The sequence below is a fragment of the Styela clava genome, chromosome 10, assembly GCF_964204865.1.
Source record: "Styela clava chromosome 10, kaStyClav1.hap1.2, whole genome shotgun sequence".
Classification (NCBI taxonomy): domain Eukaryota; kingdom Metazoa; phylum Chordata; class Ascidiacea; order Stolidobranchia; family Styelidae; genus Styela; species Styela clava.
Window position 1 is genome coordinate 9,813,662 of NC_135259.1, and position 10,576 is coordinate 9,824,237.

Consider the following 10,576-nt stretch of genomic DNA (forward strand, 5'->3'; position numbering starts at 1 on the left):
CCAGAAACACTTTAAGAGGCCAATCACAAATAAACCATTCAATCTTTGTTGGTCATACTTTATTGCAGTAATTGACATCAGCGGGTCAGTTTTTTCCGGCAGTTACACACAATTTAATCAATTTACATGACCATCACACTGAGTATTGGCTAAATAAATAAAAACAAACATGAGAAATAGAACTTACAAATACCAAAATTCCAGAGCTCGATGAAATACGTGCGCTCACTTAAAGCAAAGAAGGAAGAGAGCAACCTTGGGAGAACTCACGGGTGCCAGATTATTGAACGGAATAGATTTCCAAGTTGGCCCAATTAAATATATTTGGGACTCGTGTGTTATGAAGCAAGAGAATATTAAATGCAACTAATTCTTAGTATCAAATTTTGTATAGGAATTCTGTTCATTTAACCAAATATGAATCATAAAATTAAATGATTATCGCAAGACTGGCACGACTACGAACTACGACTACACAGAGAAAGTATAGTTAAATTAACTATGGAGAAAGACTTTTCTTGTACACAACCTAGTGTCCATAATTAAAATGAGGGAATATTTCTTACAGGTACAGCAATGAGTGAGCTGAGGACATCGACATTGACAATAGCTATTTTTCTCTCAACAAGCCTAATAATAAAAGAAAACAAATAGTAACAGAAAAAAAGCATCAGTCCAGGTATTTTTATCAAAGAGTTGGTGATACACTCGCCAGATCACAGGCATATGGACCAAAAGAAATGCCAGATAGAGCCTTGCCAGATTTGGGGTTTTAATTAGTGAGTTTAAATTTTTTGTTATTCGTTTGCTTTCAGCACGACGTCGTTTTTATTTATTTCAATTTCTTGTCCTTTATTTCTGCTCAATCTCCATGCAAGGTATCCCGCCATAGCAATCAAGGCTACTGCTATTATTGGCAATATTACGTACAACGCTATCCTTCCACTTCCTTGTGAATCACTGTTTGTGGCAGATGTGGTAGTTCTCGTAGTTGCAACAACTCCAGACGATTCTGTAGAGATTTCAGGAATTTGAAAACTGACGAAGCCACTCGATGGTATGGCGGCTGACATCAGTGTTCGTGCTGTAGGGGTGTTTATTATTACTTTAGCAGATCCTCCGCTTTGGCGCCTTTTGCGGATAAGAGAATGCCATGACGTTGACGAACACGCCTTAACAGAAACATATTTTATAGACGTTAACGTTACCATTGGAGCAAGCGATAAAAATAATTTTTCAGTAATATAATAGGTCTTGTTTTTGAAAATTCTGGCTCATTGTTCAGGATACAAAGTTCCTGCTTGGCAATTTGCTTCCTCCTGAAATGACTAGAATCTGAAATTATCCATTCTAATTTAGACTATGCGTGTTTAGCTATAGTTATCAATCTTCCGTTTTAAATGCCTGCTTGTACAACTCCAGTATTATTGGAAATAATTAACTCGACTTCATCCATCAAGAATACATTGCTGTAACGTTTTTTTTTCTTTCTGAAGCCCCACTTTTCAAATAAATTTAATTCAAATTGAAACATGGTTTAGAAGTTGTTGAATTATCTATGGTCAAATGGAACGTCCGTCTGCAATCGTCCGAAATTTCAGAAATATCAGTCGCGCATGGTAGACGGAAAATACAAGCAATATTTGAATCTTTGAAAATTATACCTAAAAATTTATCTCTAATTGAAAATATTCACCTATTAAATCAAAAACAAAATATTACCTGAATGAAGAGAATAATCGCAATAAAAAATTCTTTCTTTATTCTTCGCATTTTTGATATTCGCCACCACCTTTTTATCGAATTAGCAAAACTTTCACATCAAGTCATCTTTATAGAAACAATATCGTTATGCTTACGATCTCATATATCATAAGATGACTAAAAATTATTCGAATCTTCTGGAATTTCACAGTTAATTTTAGGTTAAACTCTATTGTCAATTTGCTAATTTAGTTGCTTAGGGCCAAACATGAACGGACCCTGAAGCGTAGATCACTTACATCCCATGGTTGGCTAAAGTAAAATAAAGTCACACATAGAGTTACCGTTCTAATCCAGCAAAGTTTACATATTTATTATTAATGTGACGATAATTGAACCCTGAGGCCAACGATGCGTTTTAAGGCAAAATGGTTATGAGATAAGACATTGGATTGAAGTTTTCAAGTCGCGCGGTGTCGAAGGCGTCGGCGTTTTACAGTTTCTATATTATTCTGACATGTACGGCTTTAACAGGCACAGTTTGAAACGCCGCGGACTTGAGAATACTGTACTGCAATTGACGAGAAACTTTTTCTGATGTGAACAAAAAGCCTATACCCATTTGTATGCTTGTAACGAAAAATGATTTTAAAAATTAAAGATAAAGCATGAGATTTTATCCTGAGCTACTCCCGACATCGACATCAGTATGAATGTGTAAAAAAAACATGAATACAATGTAAGTTTACTAGTTTATTTAATGTGAAAAATATATAAGTGCAATATTTCTATGGCTATAAAGTTGATGTCGCAATATGTTTAAATCAAAAAAATTCAAAAATTTTCTGGTAATTACCTTATGCGATTTTATACATTATATATATATTGAAGACTAAGTATGTGCCAGGTGAATGTTAAATATTGTGCCAATTTTAGAACAGTTCAGATGTGCTTTCACACTTTTGCTCGAAATTTTGAACAAAAAGAGTTTTGCGCTTTTTAAACATAAATATGGCAGATGACATTTAGGGCGGATGGAGACTTAAAAGATGAGGTAAAACTGCTAAACCTAATATTACCTGAGTGGTCCGTAGTTGAAATAAGGTGCGTTATCATAAAAATAAAAAAATTACTGAGCCATTCATTTTCAGAGAAGTTTTTTTGAAACAAATGTGACCACAACATTTTATAAATATATCATTCCTCATCAGAAGTATTTTCTAATTGCTTTCCCTTTTAGGGAAATATTTACACAATACATATAACTCGGTTACATGACAATGGCAATTTCAGTGTAGAGTCGAGTCCTCTGAGTGCTGGGTAAAAATTTTTCATTCACAAAAATTTACAAGTAAGAATCATGGCTAAGCTGAAGACGACAACGACAGCACTCTTGATCTCTGCAGCACCGCCTCCATCTCCATCATTGCCGCCATTGTTGCATTCCGTCGTTGTTGGGATGCTGCCTGCAGATTGTAAACAAGCAGCATAATTAACAATTCCATTAAAATATGAGCTTTCATTCAAATCTCTTAGCTAATTTAATCGGTATGTAACTCGAATAACTTGACGTTCCATTCCGTCATTCATTTTTCTGCCTATACGAGGATGTTATATCCACTTCATGAAAATTGAATGCCTTATTGGAATGTTGTAACTATATTAGTCTATTCTATTGCTCTATTGACTAATTTACATGTAAATACGAACACCGGCAGTCCTGTTTTATTTCAAATATTCGTATTCAATCGACGAGCCTTTGAGCCTTTCCACTATGGAGCTAATTATTTACGAATGAAAGTTTTGCAGTATACTGAAAAAACAAAAGTTATAACGCGAAGCTGGTCAGGAAATCCCAGGCATCTTATTACCTGGAGCTCCGGTAACAGGTGGATCAATAAACATTGGGCCTTGAACGTTGCATCGATCTGTAAAGTTATAATGGTAATGATTACATTGAAATCATCAATAGATTTGTAAATTTTATAACCAGTAATCATAAATTAAAAATTTACGTTAATTTAGATAATTTTTTAATACAACACATTAAATAACAATAATATATGGCACCTGTATTGCAAGACACGGTGAAGCGAATTTGGCTTCCTCCGTTTGAAACATTGTCGTTTGAAGAAGAACAACGCCGTACCATGCTGGTTATTCCGTCTGGTCCAAACATTGCTAAAATCAGAGTATTTACCATAAAAATTTCAAATTTAATAATCACAACAAATACACGGTTTAAGTAATGTTACAAAAAACATGGGTAAGTTTTTAATATGGCTGAACGCTCAAACACTACTATTATTGACTTGAATGGAGAGGTGGAATCCATATACTATCAATATTCAGGGTTGCCATATCGTGCTTATTTCTAAGATTTGTGCTTATTTTCTATAGACCGCGTCTTATAAAGTAACGATGTGCTTATTTCTAAGAAAAGCGCTTATTTTTTCTTAGAAACGTGAATGACTCGTTCTTGTTTTGCGTACAAAGCAATTTAGACAACTAGTAAGCGTAACCATGAGTTCTGTTTCAAATATATATGAAAAGAAATTTGCTAATAACTACTGCTATTGCGACATTGAGAAAGGGGGAAATTAGTAATCAATGCCCACAATACTACCACAAAACATAATAAGCATTGCGGGAAACAAAAGTATAAAGACTTTGGTCGGCCACCTGCGGGCCATATCCAACCCGCGGACAAAAATAATCCGGCCCGCAATGCTTCACTGAAACCTAAGGATCGGTATTATGTTGTTCTTGTTCTTCTTCAATAATTCTTTATCCCATCGTTATCAAAAAATCGCTTTTGTTTTCAATTACTGAACCAAAATGAAATTTTCCGTGCGGAGAACTAGGATTAGTGATAGGCTACCCATTTAGAAAATGTTCTGATTTTGGTTTTATTCAGAGTTTCACCTGATGTCGGAAAGGTATCAAGCGTAATGCAACAAATAGTGTTACATTGAATGTTATTTGTAAATATTTTGCTTAGTAAGACGACTTGAGTCCACGTGTTGTCGCAGTGTTCGCTCGCTAATTAAAGGCTAGGACTTCAATTTCTAATCTGTATAAATAATGTGGTTCATCAGCCACCCGTTCAGTTTTTAACTTTCTCGAAAAAATATGTGCTGCCCGCCAAGATCTGTAACACTTGATTTCGGCCCGCGAGCGATAAAAAGTTGCCCCTGTTTTAGAGATTGCGTGTGGCAGTGACTTCGTAGTATTTTGCGATTTCGGAGCTGCATACAATTGTGTTCGAAGCGACTTCTAAATGATCAAAATTGGAAGACTCGTGCGTGTGTATGATCTCCTTCTTGACGCCCGTGCTTATTTTTGGCTCTGGGTAGATGGCAACCCTGTACTATACTCCATGCTTATATCAATCTCACACGGGCAATGAATGTCCGTGAAAATATGTCTACATACTCCAACCAAAATATTAAATTATTAATTAATTTGATGGCGTTCAAAATACTCCAATTTTCCTTTATAACGTCATAAAGGTATCATTGGAAAATCCCGGAATAAAGCAATTGAATTTTTGAAAATAACGAGTTGACTGTGGCGTCGCCCCGGGTCGAAGGTGACAACAATGTCACCCGATCCTCGCGATTGTGATGTTGTTATGTGTCTGGCCTTGGTTCTTGCATTTATGAGTCTTATGCCAGTCATTTTGTCACTGGGCGTCAAGGAATGGATTGTTGTGAATGGAAGAATCAAAAATCAAACTAGAAGTAATGATTTCGAAAAATTGGAAATTCCAGATTTCCATCCGGATATCACAGGTAGGTTTGCGATGCTCATTGTATGATTGATGTATTTTTTCAGTTTTCGTTTCTGCTCTAAACACTCTTGAGAAATCAGGGTGTAAAAAAGGAAATTACGGTCTAAACATAAGAAAACAAGTGCAGTCTATGGTTCCGAATTCACGTTCTTTTAGTGCTTCTATGATATTGATGATTCTGCCAAAACTGGTTATTTATATGTATATATATAATTTAAAAAGTGAAAATAATTATCGCGATACAGTCATCTTGCAGCTATATAACTGTTATTAACTTTTGACACAGCCAAAAAATATTCGTAGTTAACTGTACAAGGGGACAACTGCGTGGACTGACAGCTAAATAAATCAACTCATTAAATATTACTTGTTTTTTCAGATTTCAATGGTTCAATGACAAATATATCCAAAGAATTTTATAACGAAACGGTAGATTGCTAAAATGTTAATATCATTTATATAGCACCGTTATAGCATATTCAAATTATAAGACGTTTCAAATGTGTCTTGCCAGACATGTTAATCAAGGATAATTTATTGCATATTTCAATAGTCAAAAGCAAAATCTAATTTTTTTGTTGTTTTACAAAAATGTCAATATCGTTGACATCAAACGTGTTAGATTTTTTATGTTTTTAACGATTTTATTTTTCTGATATGATTACAGAATACCACAGCAGGGAAGTTTCATTCGTCCAAAAATCATTTCACTGGAAATACAACTATACTGGCAAATTTTGAATCAATATGTCTAATTAGCCAAACTTCCCGACATTGTGATTCGTTATCTACAATCCAAAATTCGAGTAAGTTCGTTCTATACAATATATATATTTTACAAGTTTTGAAAAAAGTTCATAAATTGTTCCATAATTTCAGTTGAGTGACAGGCACGCAAACATACATTGGGGAATATATTAGAAATAGAAGCTACACAAATTGAACTGAATAAATTTAAATACCTTTATCGAACCTTCAACTAAAATATTTCACTGTGGTGTAATTATTAGTTTACCGGTTCTGATGCCTCTTCTTTTTATAATTGCTGCATCAATATTGTATACTCGACTATTTTTTAAATCATGCTTGAAAAATAAATGAAATTTGGGATTGATATAATTCAAACTAAAAAAATAATATTTTCAGATTATTCAGCTTGCTTAACAACAAGGCATCAACACGACAACGAAGATTTTATCAAATGCAATTCTTTTCTGCTTAGTCGAGTCCTTTCGACTGTACCGAGAGTGTTTTCTATAGTACTGATGATGACTGCAGTTACAACAATGTTAGCTACAATTGTATTGGACGTTGTGATGGTCTTTGACAAGAAAGACGTCAGAGTGAAACTACTATTGGCTACTCTATTTGCGCTTTCCGGTAGGTTTACATGTGTATTTTTTTATTTTCCAAATAAATTACAAACTCTACATTTTCTCATTATATATTTTTATATTTCGAACATTTTTATCTCTCCAGAATTATGAGTGCTTTACAATTATTAAAGTTAAATTAAAATTATTATTCAACCTCCCATATTCTGAAAAAAAAGAGCTAGAAAATAGAAAAAAAAAACAGGTTTTAGTCTAATATCATTCGGTTTGATTTCTTCAGGTATGATTGAGATTGCATCTGTAATTTTTTTCTACACAACCGTATTTATGGGACACAGAGCTTTGGAGAAGCCGAGAGCGTCCGTTGGAATAACCGCTTATTTGACATTTGGCAATGGAGTCGTTTCTGTTATGATCGCATTTCTCATATTTATATCTTTGCGTCGAAGAAGAAGAAAAAAGCTACCGCAGTTTATTCCAGATTCACAAATCGATATACCGAGAAATAATGAACCCTGTGTCCAATTTGAATTCGAGTCTTCACGGGCTGAAGTCGGCGATATACCATTTGATTTTCGTTTCAACAATGTAAAAAAACGGGTAAATATTGATGTAGAATCAAATCCGGAAAGCAAAAAAGCAGAAGCGAGGATTGACGATGTGAAATATATAGTCCGGTCATCACCTGTTGTTTTAGACTCTGCTGATCAACATGAATCCCCTTCCCTTGACGACAAGTCGGTTGACTTGCGTTCAGTAGCAGAGGAAGAAGTATCTCAAGCCATCACGCTTGCTAAAGAAGTGTTTCGGTCTTTCCGAGACAAAAATAAGGAAGATAACATTGTGACTAATAAATTAAAAACAACTGCACGCATGTCTCAATCTGATTATGAAGTTGACGCCGGAACGTCTCAAACTATGTCAGAAAAGACAGCAAGTTTGGTGCTTTCAGATTCACATATAGAATTTGACAAAGAAAGCATTGAAGTTTCATGTTTTGTCGGAGAAGAGTTCAAAGCGGAACAAAATCTATTTCAATCACAGCATAATATAGTTAGTGTGGAAATCTTGGAATGTCCACATGAGACAATCGCTACAATATCGCATCATGCGAAAGAAGAATTAGTACAAAAAAGTTTTAGCGATATCGAAGAAATCGCAGTTGAAATTTGTAATGCATAAACAAGAAAGCATAGCATTCCCTCACAGAGTTTACCATTCGACTAGTCTGTTACTTTGTTTTACTCTTTGCAAAAATAAAAAATTAAATCTATTATTTTATCGCATTCATAGTGTAACCAGGTAAAACAAATAGTTATGAATTACACAGTTTGTATAATGTGTACTTCAGGTTTCAACATTCTGTCGCATATTTTCCATGTGTATATGGATAAAAAAAAAAAGGAAGCCCGAAATTGATTTCAATTTGCCTACTTACCAGTAGCTACTATAGCAGTTTGGCAAAAATTTTGACCCTCTGAGCAGTTTTGAAGTTGATTGGAAGTCAGTTTGTTTCTGAAACAGGCACTGCTGCCTCCTAGCGGTGCATTGCAAACATAGCACATAATTGCAGAGGCTGTAAATAAGAATGGTCTGATTCAGACAATGGAAATGAAAGTTGTGAACTAATATGTGCTAATCTATAAATTTCTTTGGAAGCAATATTTTTGCAGAACAGCAATTGAGTCTTCATGGGTCACTGCGTAAATATAATGAACAACTTTCGGGCGCTTGGGTCTCATGATATATATATACGTTCGGGACATAACATTAAAGACTTTGAAATCAGCCGTAGTCGGTTGATTAGTCGTCCAGGTCCATTTTCGCTATTTCAAGCAGTATATAAAATAAATTGATGAAGACATTTGAACGCATGAAAAAAATTATAAAAGAGCGTTTGACTAAAAGAAATATGTTGAGAAATGTCTGGCAACATTTATACATATATATATATAAATGCCATTATTGATACTCAAATCCATGAGATGAATTCGCTGTTAAAATGAAATTTACCAAGAAATAAAGTTTTTCTCACCTTGATTGTAAATTGTTACCAACACAAATAAACACAAAAAGAACTTCATGTTGATATCCTGTACTTTCAAATGTGCCTAATTTTATTTCTCAAGTAAGTGTCAGCGTAACGACTTAGCACTTCGTATTAACTGAAAAGGGGTTTACAATATAAGCTGAGTAAATTAAGTTTTTATTTATAAATTTATTTATTTATTAATTATTTAGTTATTGTAGATATACAGACGAATTTAAACTAATATATATAGATGAACAAACATGCCTTTCCAAAACTGGCATTGTATTCGTAGTCATAATTTATTTATTCTCAGAAAAAGTTATATATATCTATTAGAAGAAAACACAAATATTTTAATAGAAACACAACCAATGACTAAAGCTTATGAGCAGATTGTATAATATTGAATGTTGGTAAGCTATTTAAAACATGAAACCTTGTTTTAATTCTGTTACAGTCATTTCGGTTTTACTTGACTTGTCGCAAAATATTTTTTGGACCTCCTGAAGTATGCGCACCAAGATGGCAACCTGAGTTCAGGTTGTGTACCAGGTTAGGGTCAGGTTATGCGACATCTTGGTGCGCATGCTTCAGGAGTACCTATTTTTTTTATTTCTGACCCTGAAATTTTTATATATAATAATGGAGGATTAATTTCATGAGGTACTTCCTAAGATACTTCGCAATTTATCTGATTTGATTACAGAATAACGGTGAAGTTAGTTCAATAATCAATTGAATTGCAAATTCAAATCACGCATCTGTACAGACTTATAGAGACATCATTTGAGACCTACTATGATACAGCAAGCAAACTATATCGAGTTTCCACATCAGTTACCGCGATTATAATCAGGTACCCGCCACGTATCTTGCTCCCAGATAGTCTCAAACCGCTTCTTGAATATTCCCCTGATGTTGAGATGCAAAACGGGTTTTGGGCACTTGATTAAAACCTCTTGCGTATTATTGAGTAAGATTTATCATTGAGAAAAAATGTCTTCAGCAGGTGAACAATGATTTGTAATCCCCATCATTCATATTTAATAATGATTTACGGTAATCCAGATTTGTGTCATCTTGAATAAAAAAGCGGTCAGATTTATTTGTACAGCTTCGCACTTGAAGAAGGTAGGGCTCTCTTCATTTGCCGCGTCACGGTTAATATTTACATAGGATGCTAATAAGTAGGTTTTCAGTCAAATCCAGGACGGGAAAAGCTGGTATGACATATGGATGCTTTTGATATCCTGATCTTGTGATAAATTTGTTTATTTGCCAGATAAATAATGTGTTTGATCGTCGGTGAGTGAAAGATCTCGTCAACGTCATGTGTGATATATTGTTTGGAAAAGAACTTGTGAAAATAGATGATGGAATGTGGAAATGCCACTACGATTTAATTTGCAATTACCTACAATTCGTGGAAAAATCTAGTAATACTCTCGCACATATTTGACCCCGCGGGATTCGGACCTACGTTTTCGCACCGGATATTCAGAGGTGCGATTGTGAGCGTGTCCATAACTTTCACACCTATGCGCCAACCCTCTCTAAGCCTATTTAAACAAAGCCAGAACCCCAAAACGGTGTATTCAGAACATAACTTCGTTTTGGGAACATTGTATAAACTTTCCCACTTTCCTAAATTATACCACTACTAGTAAATTTTCTGGATTGCGAAGCAGTGATCGACTAACGTCAGTCACTCAG

General features: G+C 34.5%; 3 protein-coding genes across 3 annotated transcripts; 1 reads left to right on the forward strand and 2 right to left on the reverse strand.

Annotated features, from left to right (window-relative positions):
- Window positions 1-64: 64 nt before the first annotated feature.
- LOC120338105 (uncharacterized) lies at window positions 65-1,874 on the reverse strand. Its single transcript, XM_039406040.2, has 2 exons — window positions 1,723-1,874; window positions 65-1,172 (listed from the first exon to the last, which is right to left on the reverse strand). Exons 1-2 carry the CDS (start codon window positions 1,771-1,773, stop codon window positions 798-800), a joined length of 426 nt encoding a protein of 141 aa, XP_039261974.2. The 5' UTR covers window positions 1,774-1,874; the 3' UTR covers window positions 65-797.
- A 563-nt stretch (window positions 1,875-2,437) lies between these two features.
- On the reverse strand, window positions 2,438-9,035 carry LOC120338399 (uncharacterized). The gene is made up of 5 exons (XM_039406385.2): window positions 8,867-9,035; window positions 8,270-8,407; window positions 3,775-3,885; window positions 3,576-3,632; window positions 2,438-3,170 (listed from the first exon to the last, which is right to left on the reverse strand). The coding sequence occupies exons 1-5, from the start codon at window positions 8,913-8,915 to the stop codon at window positions 3,040-3,042; spliced, it is 486 nt and encodes a 161-aa protein (XP_039262319.1). The 5' UTR covers window positions 8,916-9,035; the 3' UTR covers window positions 2,438-3,039.
- Window positions 4,427-8,107, forward strand: LOC120338398 (uncharacterized). Its single transcript, XM_039406384.2, has 5 exons — window positions 4,427-5,498; window positions 5,877-5,926; window positions 6,165-6,303; window positions 6,644-6,877; window positions 7,112-8,107. The coding sequence occupies exons 1-5, from the start codon at window positions 5,306-5,308 to the stop codon at window positions 8,011-8,013; spliced, it is 1,518 nt and encodes a 505-aa protein (XP_039262318.2). The 5' UTR covers window positions 4,427-5,305; the 3' UTR covers window positions 8,014-8,107.
- Window positions 9,036-10,576: the final 1,541 nt, after the last annotated feature.

Excerpts from the sequence above, each read along its gene's own strand:
- LOC120338105 (XM_039406040.2), bottom strand. The coding sequence starts at position 1,773 with ATGCGAAGAATAAAGAAAGAATTTTTTATTGCGATTATTCTCTTCATT. Across the intron at positions 1,173-1,722 it reads CGATTATTCTCTTCATTCAG|GCGTGTTCGTCAACGTCATG; the intron begins GTAATATTTTGT and ends GTTTCTGTTAAG.
- LOC120338398 (XM_039406384.2), top strand. The coding sequence starts at position 5,306 with ATGTCACCCGATCCTCGCGATTGTGATGTTGTTATGTGTCTGGCCTTG. Across the intron at positions 6,304-6,643 it reads ATCTACAATCCAAAATTCGA|ATTATTCAGCTTGCTTAACA; the intron begins GTAAGTTCGTTC and ends TAATATTTTCAG. Across the intron at positions 6,878-7,111 it reads TACTCTATTTGCGCTTTCCG|GTATGATTGAGATTGCATCT; the intron begins GTAGGTTTACAT and ends TGATTTCTTCAG.
- LOC120338399 (XM_039406385.2), bottom strand. The coding sequence starts at position 8,915 with ATGAAGTTCTTTTTGTGTTTATTTGTGTTGGTAACAATTTACAATCAA. Across the intron at positions 3,886-8,269 it reads AACTGCTATAGTAGCTACTG|CAATGTTTGGACCAGACGGA; the intron begins GTAAGTAGGCAA and ends CTCTGATTTTAG. Across the intron at positions 3,633-3,774 it reads CACCGTGTCTTGCAATACAG|ATCGATGCAACGTTCAAGGC; the intron begins GTGCCATATATT and ends ATAACTTTACAG.